This window comes from Perognathus longimembris, chromosome 25 (assembly GCF_023159225.1).
Source record: "Perognathus longimembris pacificus isolate PPM17 chromosome 25, ASM2315922v1, whole genome shotgun sequence".
In the NCBI taxonomy this organism is placed as follows: Eukaryota; Metazoa; Chordata; class Mammalia; order Rodentia; family Heteromyidae; genus Perognathus; species Perognathus longimembris.
This window is the reverse complement of record NC_063185.1, coordinates 13,147,171-13,169,160: the sequence shown is the minus strand read 5'-3', so window position 1 is coordinate 13,169,160 and position 21,990 is coordinate 13,147,171. Positions and strand designations below refer to the sequence as shown.

Below are 21,990 nucleotides of genomic sequence, written 5' to 3'. Positions count from 1 at the left end.
GTCAGCCACACTACAGCTCATTCCTCACACGGCAGAGGCCATCTCACCTCAATTCGGGGAAATGCTAGGACCTCAGAACTCCGACCTTGCCATGTCTTAAATCCTTTTCTTTTCCAATACGAGGGTTTGAACTCAGAGCTGCACTACGTGAGCATGCCCCCAGACCTCTAAGCCTCTCATTTTTAAAGATGCAGACATAGAAGGCCAGAGACAGGTGGAAACCTGGCAAAGGGCACACAGCAAAGAGCAGAGAGAATCCGAGGGCCCAAACTTCTTATGCGGATCAAGTGTCAGCAATGTCTTTCCCCAAGTGTTTCTGTGCAAGCATTCCTCCCTGTCCTCCGTGGACCCTGGGCGTCCATGCATGCAAAGCCCAACCGTGGGCTCAGGAAGGGGTCAGGCCCCTGTGGAACTAGCCAGATGTCCATTCGAGCAAGCCTTGTTAGTAGGGAGGGGGCCAGAGCTCGTCCCAGGGTGTGAGAATCAGGGCAGGAATCATGGGGTGGCTCCTCTGGGTGCCTGCCCCCCAGTTGGATGCTGTGAGGGAGGGAGGAAAGAAGCTTCAGACGTGAGCGCCGCTTCCTCAGGCTGGCCTCCAGGGGGCAGCTGGGAGCCAACCCGAGCAGCAGGGAGTGAAGCACAGGAGAGTGGAAGCTGCTGGTCAAGAGGTCAAGCAGGAGGTGGGGAGGGTCTGACCTCTACTCGGGACACTGCACTAAGCTCCCACATCTGATAGGCCACCTGCGCTGCCTCCGGGAAGAACTGGCCAGCAGCACTGGAAGGGAGGGGGTCGGGAGAGGACAGGAGGGAAGGTCATCAAGGGCTACACCTCTACACACACACACACACACACACACACACACACACACACTCATACCAATGGACTCTCCAACACACATACTAACACATACACTTCAATACATGCCAATACACATGCTCACACCAACACACAAACACACCAACACACCCATTTTAATACACACCCAATGCACAGGTCTACACCAACATAATATACCAACATATAAACCCCAACAACCCCAACACACACCCTAACGCACATACAATATGCACAAACCAACACCCACATACCAATACATACATACCCCTCACATCCCAACACACAGCAACAGATACACTCCAACACACAGACCAACGCACGTATTTCAAGACACTGTCAACAACCACACACCAACATATAAATCCCAACAGACACCAAGACATACCCCAACACACAATATGCACAAACCAACACACACACTCCAACACATACTATCCCAACATACATACTCCAACACATATCAATGTACACTCCAACAGACACATCAATATATACATCCCAACACATACACAGGCACACACATGTGCACACATGGCTCTCTGGCTTTTTCTCCAGCCTGTGCCCACTTACCGGTGCCCTCCTTCCATCCTACTCTTTGCCCTCCCTTGAGCCACACCTCCCTGCAGCCTTGTTGGCCCCAGAAGCAAGTGGGCCAGGACCTTTTCCAATCCTCTCTTCCTTACAGTGAGGGTGTCTCCCGTCTACGTCCCCATCTTGAAGAGGCCTCCTCATTCCTCACGTCCTGCCAACTAACTACCTGGGGCCCCGCAAATTTGTGGCCCAAATGTTCTGCCCCTGCGGCACCTTCCATATCGACAGGATGAATGCTCTCATGACCTTTCCTTAACATCCACAATGGAGCAACCACAATTCTCTTTCCCCCAATCTGGTCAAGTCCTGGTCCAGGCTAATATTTGGGGAAGAGGCCTCTGCTGGACCCCCCTTTCTGCCTCTCTCCTAGTGCACAAGAATGCCCTCCATCACATGAACGAACTCACGCATTCTTTCTCACCTCCAGGACTTCTGTGGGTGACTTCTACCACCCCAAACTCCCCCAAACCTTGCTGTCTGGCATCTGGCTATTCCCTTCCTCTTGGGTCTCACCCTCCGCCCTCAGAACCTCCAAGAGACCCCCACCCAGGACAGGTTGCCTTGTGCATGGGGCCTACAGGCACCTCCTCACCTGCAGGCCATCCTGGCTGGGGGCTCCATGGGAGCCGTAGGAAGGTACTTCCTACACACAAATATGTAAATCAGGTAAGTGGGCGGAGCCAGTACTGGTATTCTCCCCATGATGCTACCAAGCAGCAGGGCCTGGACTTCTATATTCTGCTTCCCGGTCCAAATTACAGACTGACTTTCTAAGTTTCCAAGACCAGACATCTCCACGCACAGAAGAGCACACTAACGTTCAGATGCACAGACGCAGCAAGCTCCACAGACGCTGGCAAGGGGCCTCTTTCACCTGCATGACGCTTGGGCCTCATTTGATCCACTCATCTGCCAGGATGAAAGCTGGGAGAGAGAGGCCCAGCTACTCCCTCTTGCCAGGACCCTGGGGCTACTTACTCATCATCTCCTCCACACAGCTTCAGCAGAGCCTTCTTGTACTCTCCAGAGGTATCGTTCTGGGGAGAGAGGGAAGAAAAGGTGACTTCCAACTCCACCCTGAGCCACCTTTCCCAACAAGGGAAAGTTCTGCCTAGATAACCCCAAACAGTGAAGGCTGAACACTCTTCCATCCCAGCCCTGCTTCTCTTGGGGCTTGAACTCAGAGCCTGGGCACTGTCTCTGAGCTCTTTCACGCAAGGCTGGCACTCTGCCATTTGAGCCATAGCACAATTCCGGCTTTTTCTTTTAATGTGGGACTGAGGAATTGAACCCAGAACTTTATGCATGGTAGGCAAGCATTCTACCACTAAGCCACATTCCCAGCTCTATTTCTCTTGATGATAACTGGCTTTCAAGGGAGTGGGAGGGAGGAGAAAGAAAAGGCTTTGGTTTGTGGCACCTTCCAATTTTTGTGGTGTAAACAGTTCTGATAATGTACAATTCAAGTTGTCTGTATGTCTCCCCCAAGTATGGAGATAGGAGACGCTTGCTGTTCTTCCACAATAGGACAAAGATGGTTCCCAACAGAATGCTCAGCTCAGTCCTCCAAGGGGAAATACCTCATGGAATTAAGTTTCCATGGGCATTTCCCAAAGCCACGGATATACTGATATAGGGCCTCAAGCTCTGGCTTGACTTTTTCACTCAAGGACGGTGCTCTACCACGTGAGCCACATCTTCCACTTCTGGCTACCTGCTGGTTAACTGCACAAGAGTCTCACAGACTTTTCTGCCCAGGTTGGCTTCCAACCATGATCTTCAGATCTCAGCCTCCTGTGTAGCTAGGATGACAGGTGTGAGCTAGTAAGCTTTAACACAGTCATGGCTGTGAGAAATTCTAGATGCCAGGTTTATTTATTTTTGTTTATTCCATCTTCTTTCAAACTTACTTTCCCATGGAACATGATTCACCCAACAACACCTAAACAAATTCCTCACTGGAAACTTATTTTAGTAACACATACCAGACCTCTTTCCCTGTCATGGTCACAAAAGCTTACTCTACTCAACACAAAATAAAAAGGAAGGAAAGAAGGCAGGAAGGAAGGAGGGAAGGAGGATAAGGGAAGGAGGGAGGCACGGAAGCGCGGCGGGAAAGACCTAACTTTACAGCCAAGGCCATGGAAGGCCTTGTGGGCTGGGTACCCCAGTCATCACTAAGCCAGAGTCTTCTAGTCGACACTGTGTTCTTCAGTGACTCCACCTTGTAGGAGTCTCACTGCCCTTGGAACGAAGAGGCCTTTGTGCTGTAGCTCGGCCTCTCTCAATCACCCCTGCCCTTGAACTCCCTGGAGCTGACCTTGATCATGCTGTAGAGCGACTTCTCATACTTGGTCCGGAAGATTTCTCGAATGTCAAGCATGTCCAGCTCGCTCCGGGTGACCATGATGCGAATCAGGGTGTTGTCCCGGGTCCCCAGGCCCTGGGTGACAAGCAGGTTTTGAGTAACAGGTGCTTGAGAAGAGGCAGAGAGCCCCTTGCATAGGCAGAAACACGGTTTTCATAATCAAAAGTGAGAAACAACTGATGAAAGGTGCATACTGACATGAGTTCCTTCTTCATACATCAATCTGCATCCTCCTAATCTTACTGTACTGGAAGCAGGAAAGCCTCACTATGATGCACTGGTTGATAGACTGGCCATCTATTGCCTTTTGCAGATAACCATGTGGGATGAGAAAGGCCCGAGCCCCTAGGCCATGGGCCTCCGTCGGCATCAGACTGCATTTATTTAGTGAGGTGTGCCACATGTGCAGAAGCCTGGCAAGCGCTGTTCTCAGCCACTCCTGGAGTGGAACCGCCAAGTTATCGCATAACCCTCTTAGCAGGTGATGCCAAGGTTGAGTTCCCAGGCCATACACATTCTAGTTCATTACTATCGTTTATTGAGCATGCGTCACTTATACAAAATAACAGGGATCATTAAGATGGTTTTAGGTATGCAGATAAGGAACTCAGTCACCTAATCTTCCCCCTTCCCATTCCTCCTGCTGGCTTACTTGGTTACTATTACTTATTTATTTTATTGCCAAGTTCTAGGGCTTTGAACTCAGTGCCTCATCCTTTTTTGCCAGTCCAGGGGCTTGAAATCAGGGCCTGGGCGCTGTCCCTGAGCTTCTTTTGCTCAAGGCTAGCACCCTACCACTTGAGCCACAGCACCACTTCTGTTTATGTGGCACCAAGGAATTGAAACCAGAACTTCATGCATGTTAGGCAAACCCTCTCCCACTAAGCCACGTTCCCAGCCCACCTCATCATTTTTTTTTTGATGATTAATAAGAGACAGAATCTTGTGGGCTTTTCTTCTGGACCTGATTTGGAATCAAGATCCTCAGATCTCTGCCTCCTGAGTAGCTAGGATGACAGGCTTGTCTCATCCACTCTCGGCTAAGTTACTTTTCTTTGGTAAGTCATGGGACTTGAACTCAGGGCCCGGGTGCTGTTCTTGAGCTCTTTTGCTCAAGGCTAGTGTTCTAATACTGGAGCCACAGCGTCACGTCTGGCTTTCTGGTGGTTCACTGGAGATCAGAGTCTCATGGACTTTCCTGCCCAAGGTTGGCTTTGAATCATAACCTTCAGATCTTAGGCTCCTTGAGTAGCTAGGATTATGGGCATGAGCCACCAGCGCCTGACCAAGTTACTCTTTGTTAAGTGTAGGCTCCCAAACCATTTGGTTGGATGGACCAGCGGCAGTCTGCCAGCATACCCTCTGGTTGATCAGGGACTCAGGGCAGGAGACTGGTACCAAACAGCATCCCAGGGTTTGGCGCTAACCTGAGACACAGTGCCATCTCCAGAGGCAATTCTGTGGCCATTCTCTGAAAGATTCTCTTTGGCCAGTGGAATCCAGGACTTGCCAAAGAGTCCCAAGAGTCCTACGGGAGTGGGCAGAGGCCCCTCCTTCAACCAGTCACACCAACCCCACACCACACACCTTCATGGCCTTGAAGAGTCTTTCAGCAAAATACTCTGGGGTACTCCGGATACATTTCACTGGAAAGAAAGAGGAAGAAGATGCGGGTTATCCTGGGCCGACTACGAAAGATATGACCTTTGTTTCTATCCCTGAGGGACCACCAAGTTCAAAGGCAGGAAGAATCCTGGCTTTTGTTTTATTACAAATTCAGAGAAAAAAAAATCAGGTGAATGTAAAATATATAAATATATAAACCTGAGGCTTTCACACCTGCAATACCCACTTTTGGAATAGTTATGTCTATAGATAATTAAATTCTTCATATGAAAGTTAAAAAAAAAATCAAGTCAGGGACAGTACTCAGGGTAGGTTCAAGCCCCAGGAGCAACTCCTCCCTCACTATGAAGTGAAGAGAAAAGCAGTGCCCGTTCCCTACCTTTTCCTAAAGATTAAGCAGTGCAGTGCGGGCACACTAGGCCCTCCACAAGTCTTTTTTTTTTTTTTTTTTAATTCTTTTTATTTTTGGTCTTGAACTCTGGGCTTTGCACTCTTGCTTGGCTTTTTTTCTGCTCAAGGCTGGTGCTCTACTCCTTCAGCCATACCTCCACTTTTGGCTTTTTTGGTGGTTACTTGGAGATTAAGACTATCTTGGATTTGTATTCCTGGGTTGGCTTTCAACAGTGATCCCCAGATCCAAGCCTCCAGAGTAGCCAGGATTACAGGCATGAGCCTCTGGAGGCACCTGGTCTCCACAAAAATCTTGGGTCATAATCCCTGCTCTCTGTAGCCCCAAGTGCAGTGCTTTTCTCCCTCTATCGCCCTGGAGAAGGGGGCTGGGCAGAAATCAGACCTCAATCCCAACCTGTCCTGTCCCTCCCAGCTCTGGCCATGCCATCCTGACCCAAACCCTCAGGACTCACAGTCCATCTGGTCTCCTTCCCAACTCCACAAATGAGTTCCCCATGTCCAATTCCTGGCTCTTTCTCCAGGGCTGGTATCCCAGAATCCCTTGGGAAGGTGACCTCAGGACATACCCACGGCCAGCATTAGTTTCTCGAAGTCCCCAGACAGTTCTCCTCGGATGCTGGCTTCGATCGGCTTCCCTGTGGTCCTCAGATACTCATCAAACACTGTGTCAAAAAGAGAGAAAGAGCTGGGAATGTGGCTTAGTGAGACCGTTCGCCTAGCATACATGAAGCCCTGGGTTCGATTCCTCAGCACCACATATACAGAAAAAGCCAGAAGTTAGCACTGTGGCTCCAGTGGTAGAGTGCTAGCCTTGAGCAAAAGAAGCTCAGGGACAGTGCCCAGGCCATGAGTTCAAGCCCCAGGATTGGCACACGAGAGAGAGAGAGAGAGAGAGAGAGAGAGAGAGAGAGAGAGAGAGAGAGAGAGAGAGAGAGAGAGAGAGAGAGAGAGAGAGAGGATATTCAGGATACTGTACTTGTAATGTCGAGAAGGTACAGGGACTTCTGAAGGACGGGACTCTATGTAATTCTACCACTACATATAATGTGGCAGAAAAAATATATAAGATCAATTCTTATGTGGACGGGTGGATAGCCTATTAATGACTTAGAAGAGGGACCCTATAAAACCACTCATTGTCTCATGGAATCAGAGCTGAAGTAGCTCTTGTGCCACCATTAGGAGAAAAGGCGAAGAGAAAGGATCTGGGCACAAACCCCCAGCAGCCAAGCTGTGGGGTCTTTTCTGGACCTTACCCAAGCGGAGGTGCTGCTTGCTGCGATTTCCCAAGATGTAAATGAACTGGGCCTCATCTGTTCCCCATTTCAGTTCCCCTGCCTCATACAGGTCCTAAAGAGAAGAGGCAGGACTTAACGGCAACAAAACCTCAGGGGGGGTTGGGGTATGGCCCAAGTCGGGGAGGATAGGACTAACAAGCACAAGGCCCTCAGTTCAAACCACAATATTAAAAAAAAAAAAGGAAACTGGGGGATAGAACACCCTGGCCACGCCATTCAGAACAGATGTCTGATCCTGACATAGCAGTAAGTAACTGGTAGCCTCAGGACCTTTGCATATACCTGCAAATCTTTCTTCCTTTCTTTCTGGGGAAGCTCTTCAACTTTCAGGGCTCCAATCAAGTGTTCTCTTTTTTTCCCTCCCTCAATGTACCCTCCTGCAGTCTCCAGGTAGAACGGTCTTTCCTTCTCTCCCTCCTCTCCCATCACTTTTTGCTCTTTATCTCCCTAACCTACCATGCGTTACAATGATTTCCTCACATGTCTGTCTCCCCACTATTGCAGGGGACCCTCAAAGGCATGGGGGTCTGTCTTCATGTTTGTCATACTGGCACTTTAGTGGTACATGCTGATGCAAAACACCCCACCTGGATGGTATGCTGACACGGGTGTTTGTGGGATCGATGTGTGCCCATCTCTCCAGTACAGTCTGATTTTGTTTATGAAGTGATTGGCAGAGAGCCCTAGCACATAGTAGGCCTTTAACTCCAACCCATATGACATGATAAAATGAATCAATGAACCACAATGAAAGCTCCTATAAAAATGCATCTCATCTGTGTACATGCAACATACCTTTGAAAGATAACTTCAATCTTTTCTTCAATCAAGCACCATGTAAATAAATAAATACTCCCATGTCCCCTCCCCCTCCCCCTCTCTCCCCAGGCTCCTCAGCAGGTGCCTTGGGGACTTCCCTCAGTGCCTGCCCACCTGGACATCTTGCTGGACCAAGTCCTCGCTCACGACATCGTCTTCTTCCCTAGTTCCCTAGACAGAGAGATAGGAAAATGTGTCTCCAGCAGTGCAGAGCTTGGGTACATTTCTGGGACGAAGCGAGAAACAGAGCTGTCACGCCACACAACTGCATTTGCGGGAGGGTGAAGGGGCAGCATCTCTGTCTCTGAGTATGGGAGTGGGGAACCCCGTCCCGACCCCCCAGCACTGCACCTGTGAACAAAAGTGAAGTCCCACTTCTCTACTCCTGACCACTGCCTGGCTGCTTAACATGGGATGTGGGTGGTTATAGTCATGGGAAGGGGATAACTGAAGGAAATCATTTATAGATAGTGCTTCAGAAAGGTACTGACTTGGGAGCTAAACTCTCAGGGTCCAGAGAACATAATAGGCAGTGGGGGGAGGAAAGAGGGGAGGCGGGGAGGGCCGAAGACACAGTATAGAAGAAGGACTCACACTGAATCATCCACCTGCCTAAGCAGCAGGGACAAGGGGCCCTCGCCCCTCAGAGCCTGTCTGCAGGACAGCTCTGGGGAGGGGCCCAGCAAACGCCCCGTACCCACCTGCAGCAGGACGATGAGCATCTTCTGGAAGTGGCCAGATGTGTCGCCGATGATGTCAGACTCCAGGTCTCGCTCATAGGCTGCAGGAGACACACACAAACTCTAGCTTCATCTCCAGAGGGGCCCCCACCCCCATCCCCGCCACTCCGGGATCCTTGCTGCTCCTCTCAAAGTGATGAGGCATTTGTCACAAGTCCCCAAATCCATATACACATGATGAGACTCAGGGATGGCACAATATGATGTAAAACCAAACAAACATGGAACCTACTTCTAGCCCTGTACCATCTTACTACAGATGGTGTCTTCTACCTGGCCAATTCTATCCATCCACTCTGCCAGGGCTACCTACAGGGCGGAGGGAAGCTGCCTTCCCACCCATCTCTGTTGCATTGGTGTACCCTCTACTCGTCACTGTACTCAAGAGCATCATGTCTCTCTTGGTCTCCGATGTACTGAGTGACTGCCCTGCCTTTCCCCTTTTGAAGCTCATTTCCGTTTCAGGTCCCTTGCACTTGTTCCTTTTGGCCAGAACAGTCTTTTTTTGGTCATTCATGGGGCTTGAACTCTGGGCCTGGGCGCTGTCCCTGAGCTCTTCAGCTCAAGACTAGTGCTTGGGTCACAGAGCCACTTCCAGTTTTCTGGTGCTTCACTGGAGAAAAGAGTCTCACAGACTTACTGCCCAGGCTGGCTTTGAACCGCGATCCTCAGATCTCAGCCTCCTGAGCTGAGACCTAGGATTACGGGTGTGAGCCACCAGCACCTGACTTGCACCACTCTTCATATTCCTCTTCAGATGGGCATTCCCTGACCGCTTAGTCCTCCTCCATCAAGGTTTGACTCTTGTCTGTCTCCTTCATAACCCTCAGATACAAGGCAACACTGTCCAGTTTATCTGATGACGCACCTATGGTGTGTCTCCATCATCATCTCCCTCGTGTGTCTGGGAGTTCTAAGTGGCAGAGACTACGATGGCTTTGTGCACTAGCCTATACTGAACCTTGCATAAAACCCACGCCCCACACAGAGTACTTAATAGATGGACTCATGGGCAGATGGCTGGTGTCGGGGGTGTGGCTAGTGTCAGTGGCTCCGCCCCACAACCATCTTCATTTCATACGCAAAGATCTTGAGCAAGGATCTGCTGTACATCTTACCATCTTTGTATGCTGCCACCAGCTGGTGCATCTGCTCATTGGTCCGGGAAGCCAAGATCTCAACGAGGCATTTCTCATCAGTGCCAGCTCCCTAGAGAAGAGGAGCACATGAAGATGGAGGACCCTACAGGGGCCTCAGCACTGGAGCTGCTGCCCTGAAACTCAAGACATAGGTTCTAGTCCCTTTCCTATAAGCAGCTTGCTCTTGTGATTAACGTGTGTGTGTGTGTGTGTGTGTGTGTGTGTGAGAGAGAGAGAGAGAGAGAGAGAGAGACAGAGACAGAGACAGAGAGACAGAGAGTGTGTTGGTCCTGGGGCTTGAACTCAAGGCCTAGGCACTGTCCCTGAACTTTTCCACTCAAGGCTAGCACTCTACCACTAGAGCCACAGCTCTTTTTTCCAGCTTTCTTTGGAGGTAAGTCGTACAGACTTTCCTGCCTGGGCTCGCTATGAACTGTGATCCTCAGATTTCGGCCTGCTGGGTACCTAGGATTGGGGGAGTGAGACAGAATCACCCAGCTTCTTGTGACTTCTTAAATACGATCTTGCCGTGTGCCAGTGGCTCACGTCTGTCATCCTAGGTATTCAGGAGGCTGAGATCTCAGGATTGAAACTCAAAGCCAGCTTGAGCAGGAAAGCCCATGAGACTCTTACCTCCAATTAGCCAACAAAAAGCTGGAAGTAGAAGGGTGGCTCAAGTGGTAGAGCACCAGCCTTGACAGAAACCAGTACCAATAAAGAGAGAGAGAGAGACAGAGACAGAGAGACAGAGAGACAAACAGAGAGAGACAGGGAGAGAGAGGAAAAAGAGACTGTCTTTCTGGGCCTTGGTTTTCTCTTCTGCAAAGCAGAGTTGCTCTTAAGCGTTGTTGCTTGGGCAGTTGATAAGGGAGGCTGAGGAGGTGGTAAGCTCACACAGCTGCTGTTTCTGCTTATGAGGTACATTCATGTTGAACAGCCTCTTTAACTGCCATGTGCAAGATCCAAACCAGGTTTTACTTAACAGATCCTGCGGGTTTGTGGGTGGAGCTCAGGGCCTTACCTGGGTGGGGCAAGTGCCCTACGACCGAGTTGCATCCCAGCCTCCATATGACAGGCTTTTTCATCTTCCCCCACGTTCCCTCTTGCCCTTCTCCCACTCTATCTGCCAAATCCACCCATGCTTCTGGGCTTGACACGGCCTTCTCAAGTATCCCCAAAATCTGTTCCCCAGGCATCCCCTAAACTCCCCCAGACATCCTCTAAAACTTGGGGTTTTGCCCTGATGACCCTCTTTAGGGCACCCTGGACACTATCTTTCTCCCTCCCCCCTTTTTCTTTTTCTTAAATCTTCACTTAGTTGTAACAGAGGGGTTTTGATCCCACTATTTGTCCTCATGTCCCCACATCCCACCTCCTCAGGACTATAACCAAGGGCTGTGGATTTGTCACACATCTGTCCACAGCTGGATGGCTGGAGTAGGCTGGGCAAGCCCTGTGGGACGGGCTGCCTCTAGAAGCACAACACCATCTGTTGTGTAGGTCCAGGCCCAGTGGATACTTGTTGTAGAGCCCCAAATACTCCATTATTCATGCCCCAGCCCGCCCCCCCCCCCCAGCCCCAAACTCGCCCCTGTGCTTACTTACCGCAATGGCATCTTTGATTTCCTTGGCATCGCAGTAGGCGAGTGGCCTCATCAGGCCGACGATGAGCCGCTCAAACTTCCCCGTCAGTTCGTACTTCAAGTCTGCAATGAGGTCCTGAGGGTGGGGAAGAGCAGCATGTCATGGCACAGGTGCAGGCAGCGAGGCCTCGGCTGACAGACACTGCATCACCTCTTGCAGGGACTGTTATCTCCGAGAGCCAGCCCTACGGACCTCAGTCACCCAACCAAAGTCACTCAGCAAATGGGCTGCACAGGTTCATGTCCTCAGCACAGCACCATTCCCACCCCCAACTCCTTCCCTGTCTACTGTGCCTCTCTCTCTCCACGACCTGGGACTATTCCCAGTGGAGCCCTAACACCGGCACAGAACCCCATATATAGCAGGTGCCCTACCCTTAGGTCGGACTGCAGGAAGAGAAAGAGCCAGGGCAGGTTCCGAGGCAGAAGGGCCAGTATGGGGGCTGACCCAAAGAACCTACATGAACACACAGGTGTGTGACAGCCCTCCCCCACCCCTATCCTCATCCTGGCTGCTCTCGGATGCTATGGTTACCTTGCCATAGAGAGACTTATAGCTCTGGCAGATATCCTGCCTCTGCCTGTTGCTCCGGGAGGTGATCAGCTCCAGTATGGCCTCTTTGTCACTGCCTGGAAGACGGGAGATGATCACCGTTAGCTCACACTGCCTCCAGGAAGCCCACTCAGGCTGCTTCCTTGTCTGAGCTCTGGGTCTATGGGGATCTGTTAAGTCCTCATTGAGAGGGATTATAGCACCACTGTACAAGCAAGGAAACTGAGGCACAGAGAGGGGCAAGGACTTGTCTAGGATCTCACAATGAGCATAACTTAGAAATCCTAGGTGTCAACTGGGTGCCAGTCATGGCTCATGCCTATGATCCTAGCTACTCAGGAGGCTGAGAGCTGAGGATCACAGTTTGAAGCCAGCCAGGGCAGGAAAAGTCCCTGAGATTTTTATCGCCAATGAATCACAGGAAAAACTGGAAGTGGCACTGTGGCTCAAGTGGTAGAGTGCTAGCCTTGAGCAAAAGAAGCTCAAGGACAGTGCCCAGGCCCTGAGTTCAAGCCACAGGACTGGCAAGAAAGAAAGAAAGAAAGAAAGAGAGAGAGAAGAGAAGAGAAGAGAAGAGAAGAGAAGAGATCCCAGGTCTCTAAAGAAAAAGCAATAAGCACCAACACCAGGGTAGTAGTTATGCTGAACAAAGGTGGGGGGAGCTAAGGGGAGGGGCCTACCAAGAAGATTTCAACTACACCAAAGAGGCCCTCACTTTTCCAGAAACTGAGGAGGGGCAGAGTAGGTTCTGTGGAGAAGGCTTCCATTATTCTTTATGATTTACTATTGGCCCCAAATGTTTTATTATGAATAAGGCTACAGGGTGCAGTTTGGTGGCAAAGAACCTGATTATGTACATGAGGTGCTGGGCTTGATCCCTAACATCCAGAGCAAATACAACACACAGGACATTTCACCATCTCGTGCCCATTCCCACCAACAGGAACGGGCTGTAGGCTATGCCCACATTGTTAAGGAGCACTGACAACGAAGCCTCCTTCCTGCAGAATCCACTGTCTGGGGGCCTGGCACTCACCAAAGCCCTTCATGGCGGTGTACAGAGCCTCAGCATCCTGGTTGGAATCGAAGTCTGGGAAGTCGTGAATAGAGCCTCGGTACTTGGCACCCTGTGGAAAGAAAGGCAGAGAGAGGGTAACATGCTGACCTTGGGTTTAGACTGAGCTCCTTTCCCCTAAAAAAGCCAAGTACTAAGCTATGTGAACTAAGCTTACACCTGTCATCCCAGCTACTCAGGAGACAAAGAAAGAAGGATCAAAGTACTAAGTTCACCCCAAGAAAAGCAGGAAACTGAAAAAGATAAGGTATGAAGCTGGGCATTGGTGACTCACACCTATAATCCTAGCAGCTCAGGAGGCTGAGATCTGAGGATCACAGTTCAATAACAAACTGGGAAGAAATGTTAGTGAAAATCTCTCTCTCTCTCTCTCTCTCTCTCTCTCTCTCTCTCTCTCTCTCTCGCCCCCTCACCCCCCACCCCCAGTTGTGGGGATTGAACTCTGGGCCTGAGTGTTGTCCATCACTTTTTTTTTTTTTTTTTTTTTTTTTTGGCCAGTCCTGGGGCTTGGACTCAGGGCCTGAACACTGTCCCTGGCTTCTTTTTGCTCAAGGCTAGCACTCTGCCACTTGCGCCACAGCGCCACTTCTGGCCATTTTCTGTATATGTGGTGCTGGGGAATTGAACCCAGGGCCTCATGTATACGAGGCAAGCACTCTTGCCACTAGGCCATATCCCCAGCCCCCACTTTTTTTTTTTGCTCAAACCTAGCACTCTACCACTTTGAGCCACATCACCATTTCTAGTTTTCTGGTAGTTAATTGAAGAGTTTCACAGACTTTCCTGCCCAGGCTGGCTTTGAACCACAATCCCCAGATCTCAGCTTCCTGAGTAGCTAGGATTACAGGCGTGAGCTACCAGAGCCTGGCCTCAGTGAACCTCTTATCTCCAATTAACCACCAAAAAACCGGAAGTGGAGCTGTAGCTCAAAGTGGCTGAGTGCTAGTCTTGAGCAGAGATGTTTAGAGACAGTGCCCAGGCCCTGAGTTCAAACCCATGACTAACAAAAAAAAAAAAAAAAAAAAAGGAAAATAATATCAGGGGCATAGCTGGGATTTCAGATGCCTCAATTCAAACCCAAATACCACCAAAAGAGTGAAACAAAACAAGTGAAAAAACAAATACTGGTCGTCTCCTAACCCTAGGGAAGAGTGTAGATAAGTTTCTAGATCTACTTGCTCCAGCTTCCCCAATGGGCAGTGCCACTTCTCGTGGCTAAGATCCACAGCCCTGCCACCCCTGGGAAAGAGTGGGAAAAAAAGTGGCTGCTTGGAAGGGGATGGAAATGACCCAGTGAGACCAACAAGAACTGATCTTCTTTTCTTTTCATGCACTCACAGTTCAAAAGCCCTTTGCCCTGCACTCCGGGGATTATTTTAGTAGCTGCTTTAGACAAGAAGCAGCCAAGCCCAGAGAAGCAAAGCCACTTTAAGAACCCACACAGACAGACCCCTGCCTCCCATATGTACCTGCCAGTTTACTCAGGGGACCTAGAGAAACCCTCAGGTTCAATGCAGAGATAAAGGCTGTTTCTGTGGGCCCAGTTAAGTAAACCAAGCTGTGAACCAGCATCTAAGGACAAGCTGGCAATGGTCCCTGAAGGAAAGGGGAGGTGGACTGAGAGCCAAGGGATCTCAGACATCAGATCTAAACCTGAATGCACAATGGGCCAGTTCACAAAGGAGGCAGGCACCTGTGGGTCAGCCATGGCACTGAGTAAAACCAGGGTCCACGGGAGCATCCGAGAGCGGCAATGTGACCTGGGCCCGGCCCCATGCAGGGGCTTAGGAAGAGAGAGAACATCCCAGCTCTGTCTTTCCTGAATTCCTAGCTCCAAAGCAGAGAGAGAGAGAGACAGAGACAGAGATAGAGAAAGAGACAGAGACAGACAGACAGACACACACATACATAGACAGAGACAGACAGACACACACACATACATAGACAGAGACATACACACACACACACATACATAGACAGAGACAGACAGACAGACACAGAGACACACAGAGACAGACAGACAGAGACAGACAGACACACATATACACACATACACAGAGAGATGGACAGAGAGAGACAGACACACATATACACATACACAGAGAGACAGAGACAGACAGAGAGACAGACACAGACACACACATACACAGAGAGACAGAGACAGACAGACAGACACAGAGAGAGAGATAGACACAGACACAGACACAGACAGACACACACACACACACACACATCCCAACAAATAATTTAACATCTATCCCAGGCAGAAGCAAGGTAATGAGTGAAAACAGCCAGGGCTGAGTTTTGCTTGGGGGATGGTGGAGGCAGAAAAGAATCCAAGGATCAAGGAGTAAGGTGGGGGGGGGGGTGACCCACAGACTGTACTTTCAAGGAGCAAGAGCCTGCTGTTTGGTTTGTGTCTGCGGAGGCGGCCTCCTCTGAGGCATGCATGCGTGGGCGCAGGGCTGCTATTTAAAGTTCTGAAAAGGCGAATGAGTAGAAAGTGACACAGCCTTCTTCCCGCTATCCATGAATCTCCTGCAACCCGATCCTGCCCTGGGCAGGGAAGGAAAGAGTACCAAGCCAAACACCAGACAATGGCACCTCGCAGGGGACTTGCTTTGCCCCACGCCTCACTTCTCACCATTCCTAAGCCCAGCTTGGCCGGGACAATCTGATCTAGGGACCCCACAAAGGCAGGGGCCAGCCCCAGCCCAGCTGCTGCTCAGAGATGACCAGGGTAGACACTCAAGTGCTGCCACCAGGACAGGAAGACAGTAGTCAGGAAGACAACTGATGCCCGTGCTGGACCTTTACATCTAACCCCTAAATAAATAATCTCCCATCAGAGCTGTTACCCAGAACACCACATGACCACAGTCACTTGTGAATGTGGTTGAGCTTCTTAGCATCGGTCACATTTAGAGCCACAGAGACAAGACAATCATCCAGGCCCAGAGTTCTCACTGGCAGTCCTCCTCAACCCCACTGTGTGGGGAGTGCTCCCCACATGGATGGCTGGGCCTCTCCTCGGCTACCTGCTCCAAAGCCTCTCCTGTCTCTGGCAGAAGGCATCTTGGCCGCCCGTACTCATGATGGGGGGAGGGGAGAGGGACAAGGGACTTTCCACCTGAAATATTCAGCAGGTCGTGGTGCCAGCTGGTGAGTGGCCCAGGCCCTGGGGCTCTGTAGGCAGAGGCCACACCCAGAATACAGCAGCAGCAGCAGCAGCTGCCCCAGGGCTGATCACCTGCACTGGGGTTCCAGCCACCCCTGTGGAACCTCCCTAGGCCTTTCCCCAGCATCCCAGGCATGGGCTGGGCTGGGCTGTCTTCCCCTGTCCTGTTCGTTCTCGGAGTGCTGTGGTTCCTCACTGCATTTCAACCCAAAGCCTCCCTGTGAAATAAGCTATAGAGCTGTTACATCCCGGGACACCACACTCTCAGGCCTTTAGGTGCCCTGTCCCTCTTTTGAAAGGACAGCTGTAGAAGGAACTGGAGCGAACAGAGCCCAGAAGAGCGAGCACTGTGAGCGTGCGAGCGTGTTTGCACAGGGACAGGCGTATGACATGGGGTGGGCCACTAGAAGCAGAGATAAGAATTGGAGGTGGTTGATAGCAACTATTTTATTTTATTTGTGCTAGTACTGGAGCTTGAACTCAAGGCCTGGACATTGTTCTTAGCTTTTTTTCTTAAGGCTGGTAGGCTATACCTCTATTTTTAGCTTTGTTGGTGGTTCAGTGGAGATAAGAGCCTCGTGGACTTTCCTGCCCTAGGCTGGCTTCAAACCTCAATCCTTAGATCTCAGGCTCCTGAGGATCTAGGATTACAGGTGTGAGCCATCGGTGCCTGGCTTAGATAGCAATTTGAGCTTGCTGGAAGGACTCATCATCTCATGGGAGGAAACCCTGAAGGCCCTGTCACTCTAGAACCTGCTTGCAGGGATGTCTACTAGCCCCTGATTTGATGACAATAACAAGCATTGGTCAGATAAACAGACACTAGCCCAAGAGTGTTGGCCTAGGAGTCCAAAGCTCTATATCCAAGGCCCTGACCCTTCTGGTTTCCCTCACTGACCTGTCCATGTGGGTCATCTAGAACCTTCCAATACCAATGTCCCTCAGGAAGCAGCCAGGGAAAGGCAGAACAGCAAAGCTGTGTCTGGAGTTTTGTCTGTATCCAGAAACACATTCCTCCTAATGGTAGAGGCCTGGGGTAGAGCACACTCTGCCGGGAAGGGGGGGGGGGGGCGGAGGGGGGATGGGACATGCCACAGGGCTATTTTCAGACAACATAGTATGGCACCCAAGCTGTGGCTAGCCTTTGGGCCCCAGTTCATTACATGGCAAGTCATAAAAACAGGGATGAAGCCAGGCACTGGTGGCTCATGCCTGTAACCCCAACTACTCAGGAGGCTGAGATTTGAAGATCATGTTTTGAAGCCAGCCCAAGCAGGAAAAGTCATGAAACTCTTATCTCCAATGAAGCAGCAAAGAGCTGGAAGTAGAGCTATGTGTGGCTCAAGTGGTAGAGCACCAGCCTTGAGCACATAACGCAAGGGACAGTGCCCAGGCCCTGAAGTCAAGCACCAGTACTAACGTGCACCTGCGCATGCACACGCGCACGCACACACGCGCGCGCACACACACACACACACACACACGGCATGAAGTTTAGTTAGTACCAATGTTGGCCACTGTATAAGGGGAAAGGTGGGTCAGAGGGGATCATTTCCATTTCCAGCCTGGGATTACATTCTGTAGCCACAGTTAGGGAGTGGAATAGGAATGAATTGCCGCTGTACACTGACCACACAGTTTTCTGTAGGGCCAGAAACTCTTAACATGGGGATCCTTGCTCTGGCCACAGAAAGATCCCATTCTTAGGCATGCATGTGTCTCAGGTTCCCCTCTGTCCCCTGTAGAGAGGTCAGACAGCATGAAAAACTCAGGTTAAGAGTCTTCCAATCAGAATAAACCCAACTAGGTATAGCCAACAACACTCCATTGCCACAGGGAAAAGGACCCTCAATTAGGCCTGCCTGCCTGCCTTCTTTTCTTCTTCTCTCCCTCCCTCCTTCCCTTTCTGTCTGTCTGTCTGTCTGTCTTCCCACTAGCCATTCCCCTTTCTGGGGAACCAGTCTTGGGCTCTGAGAGAGGGCCAATCCAGGAGAATACACCTGGAAATCCCCCCTTTCTGAAAGCACCAGGAATCAGTTTCTCACTAAGACAGAATAGAGCTGCTGGTGACTAGCATTCAAGGCAAGGAAGAACCGATCGGCAAGGAAGAACCAATCCAAGAACGAAGCCACCCAGAAAAAGCCCACTCCCTGAAAGTGGAACCCTGACTAGCATTTGGACCCCTGGATCCAGCCAGACCTGAAGTCCCATGCGTGTTCATCCCGCAAGCGAATACACATACACCCTTTTCTGCTTGAGGTATTGTGTATTGTCACTGGAGAGATGTGACTTTTGAACGACTTGCTGAATGTACCAAGGGTCTCTGAAGCAGGCCTAATGATGCCACCGGGGTCCCCAGCCAGCACAACCCTCAACAGAGAGAGCTCTTACCTGGGCTAGGTTGGCCATGGTCTTGGTTCAGCAGAAACCACTGTGGAGAAAGAACAGAGTCATGAGACCTCCATGTTGTCCCTCCCCTCTCCCTGTTTTCCAGCCCGCCATCTTCCAGCGGCCTCCAGTCCTCCAGGCTACAGCACACATGGAGAAGTCCAGCCTGGGCCAGAGCCTGGTTATTTTCTCCAGTCCTGGGGCTTGAACTCAGGGCCTGAGCACTCTCCTGGAGCTTTAGTGCTCTACCACTTTGAACCACAGCTCTACTTCCGGCTTTTTTGATAGTTAATTGGAGATGCGAGTCTCATGGTCTTTCCTGCCCTGGCTGGCTTCAAACAGTGATCCTCAGGTCTCAGCCTCCGGAGAAGCTAGGATGACAGGCATAGCCACCAGCACCCAGCCAGAGACTTTTTTTTTCAGAATGGGTGATGTCTAGACTGGAGTGGGGTGGGGGGCTCAGACCTGATAATGGACCCACCAACACCACCCAGCACCCTCTACTAGTCCTTCTAGGCATTAGACACCCCTTCTTTTCCTGGGAATGGAAATGAAGGCTGAGCAACACAATGTGTGGTCCAAGGTCAAATAAGCAAGACACGAATTCAACCACTTCCAGGGTCCAGAGCCCACGCAATGTGTACCATGACTGGTTCTTCCGGTCATCACACAGCCAGCCACAGACCAGGGTTACCCACACTGCAGGTAGGTAGCTGCTGGGCTCTCAGCAGCCGGTCTCTAAGGGCAATAGTCCAGCCAGAACCGGGGAGCATCACCCACCATCTATGCCCAGCCAGGCACCCCACTAGGCACTGGAGATCCAGCAGCAACAGGCAGGCTGCAGTAAGGAGCAGGGAGAGCAACTGGTGGAACCCTGGGATGGAGGGTCAGAGGTTCCATATGGGGCAGTGTCAGCTTGGTGTGGTTGCCAGGGAGGGAAGGGACAGAAGTGACAGGATCTGGGGCCCCGAGTTCTGGTCCTGAGGATACTGTGAAGATTAGACTGTCCTAGATAGGACAAAAAGCCAGAAGTGTAACTGAGTAGATCGCCCACCCTTAAGTAAAAAACCCAAGCAAGAGTGCAAGGCCCTGAGTTCAAGTGCCCGGAATGGCACAAACGCATCTATAAGTTCCATTGTTCCATGAGGGGAATTTCAGGTGGTAGCTTCTCCTCAGAAAAACAAACAAACAAACACACACACAAAAAAACAAACAAACAAACAAAAACCCCAGTTAACAGCCCTGCCCTCTCTTTGGCAATGCATGACACAGCAGAGAGCAGCTAGACCTAGATCGAACGTTTGTTCAGTCACTTATTACCTATGTGGCCCTAGGATTATTGCCCCCTTTGGGGGTCAATGTTCTTCTGTGGGGCACAAATGTAGGGACTTTCATGGGGCTGGTGGAGGGCAGAGAGGACACATTCTCAGGGGCTGTGTCTGCATCATCTGAAGACAATTTCCCCCAACTGGTAAGCAAAGGACAGTTATCAGATGGGGCTGGGAGTGAAGGGCAGAAGGCGGAGGACAGAGGTCTTGTGCGGCCTCTGCAGCCTGGCAGCTCCGCTGGGCTGCTCTGCTCTACTTGGCTCAGCTCTGCTCAGCTCAGTTTGAGAAAAACCTTGCAGTTGCTCTGGAAACCGAGGCCCTTCGCTGCAAATGTGAAGCTCGCAACAGGAAACTGCCCCCCCCCCCCCCACAGAGGGGGCGGCTAATATCCTCCCCAGGTTTGGGCTAGGCGCCAGCCGTGGGGTTCCCCAGGACTGGGGTGGTGGGGCCAGAGGGTAAGGAAATTCCAAGGCCATCAGAGGGACTGAATGAAGCCCCGAGCGTCGCTGACACCAGGGAGGGAGGGCACTACAGGCACCATGGGGCCATTTTTCTTTGGCCTGGTTGCTGGAAACTATGGCAGCTGGCTGCAGCCCAGGCCCCATCTGGATAAAGGCCCCTCTCCAAGGAGAGGAGGCTCCTAGGCAGCTGTTGGAGAAATGGGGCCTCTTTTGAGTGCCTACGTGGAAAGCAAGCTTCTCCCCAGAGCGAGGGGTTCAGACTGTCTGTGGTTCAGAGCCAACCTTCTAGAACATTCCACAACCCCTCGGGGGGCTCTGGGAGCGGATCGTACCGCACATTTACAACTGCTTTTGGCTCTCCGAGGGCCTTGGAGTCTTTCCAGAACAACTAGGACCATATGTCTCAAACTGGCTGAATTCTACAGTCACGGGAAGGCCCCCAAAGGATCCATCCCCCGACCTCTCAGATATCTGAGGGTGCCTCAGGGAAGGAAAGTGGCTTGCCAGGGCTCAGAATGCACCCAACAGCTTGGCTGCACAACCACAGGCCAAATAGCTTCCTACACAGCCAGGTCCAAGAGGGACATGAAGAGATTCCGTTTCCCAGCCTACCCTATGCACCAGGCAATCCAGGTTCCTGCTCTGGGCCTCAACGGATGCATCTATAAAATGGAGATGATATCTACCACTCCCTCTTTGGGAAGCCCCTCTACGGACACCAGAGGTTTTCAGAGATATTGTAAGAGACAACTTACCAAATTCTTGGGCTGCCGGTGGCTTATGCCTGTAATCCTAGCAACTCAGGAGTTCTGAGATCTGAGGATTGTGGTTCAAATCCAGCCCAAACAAGAAAGTCTTGAGACTCTTATCTCTACTTAGTCACCCCAAGGCCAGAAGTAGAACTTTGGCTCAAGTGATGGAGCACTAGCTTTGAACACAAAAGCTCAGGAACAGTGCCCATACCCTGAGTTCAAGCTATAGGACCAGCACCAAAAAAAGAAAAATGCTTTTGCTAAACTGGGTGCTAGGGGCTCACATACATAATCCTAACTACTCAAGAGGATGGGATCTGAGGATAGCAGTTCAAAACCAGGCAGGAAAACGTTGAGCATCTTACCTCTAACTAACCAGCAGAAAGCTGGAAGTGAAGCTGTGGCTCAAGTGACTGAGCGTCAGCCTTGAGTGAAAAGCTAAGAATGGTGCCCAGGCTCCGAGATTGATTCAATGGTTCTGTGATGAGACCTGGCTTTGGTAATTACTAAATACTTTTCTGAGTGATTCTGACCTGTAGTCAGGTGAAAAGCCACTGCTCTGTGCAGGATGCAATGGCTTCCTCTTTCAGGAAGCCAGCTGTGATTTCCCCTTCCTTGGAACCCCACAAAGTGCTGAAACCACCTTCACTTGATTGGCTTAGGTCAGCACTGGATTCCTCCAGCCTCTATTGGATGGAGGCTGCTGGCCTTCCTGAACTGTAGGCAAAAAGAAATCCATATTTCAAAGGAAAAATCCAGCTGGGAGGGGGTGTAGCTCCGTG

The 21,990-nt window shown here is 50.9% G+C and overlaps 1 protein-coding gene across 2 annotated transcripts in view; it reads right to left on the bottom strand.

Moving 5' to 3' along the window:
• Anxa6 (annexin A6) overlaps positions 1-21,990 on the bottom strand; it is a 44,224-nt gene that overhangs the window by 16,737 nt on the left and 5,497 nt on the right. For both annotated transcript variants that reach the window (XM_048333989.1, XM_048333990.1), the window contains exons 2-14: positions 18,671-18,710; positions 13,063-13,153; positions 12,009-12,103; positions 11,436-11,549; positions 9,810-9,900; positions 8,653-8,732; positions 8,066-8,122; positions 7,091-7,184; positions 6,401-6,496; positions 5,385-5,443; positions 3,750-3,872; positions 2,408-2,466; positions 697-775 (exon numbers count right to left, since the gene is read on the bottom strand). In XM_048333989.1, the coding sequence (XP_048189946.1) occupies positions 697-775; positions 2,408-2,466; positions 3,750-3,872; positions 5,385-5,443; positions 6,401-6,496; positions 7,091-7,184; positions 8,066-8,122; positions 8,653-8,732; positions 9,810-9,900; positions 11,436-11,549; positions 12,009-12,103; positions 13,063-13,153; positions 18,671-18,688 (1,056 nt within the window). In that variant the 5' untranslated portion in view covers positions 18,689-18,710. The remainder of the gene's footprint in view (positions 1-696; positions 776-2,407; positions 2,467-3,749; positions 3,873-5,384; positions 5,444-6,400; positions 6,497-7,090; positions 7,185-8,065; positions 8,123-8,652; positions 8,733-9,809; positions 9,901-11,435; positions 11,550-12,008; positions 12,104-13,062; positions 13,154-18,670; positions 18,711-21,990) is intronic.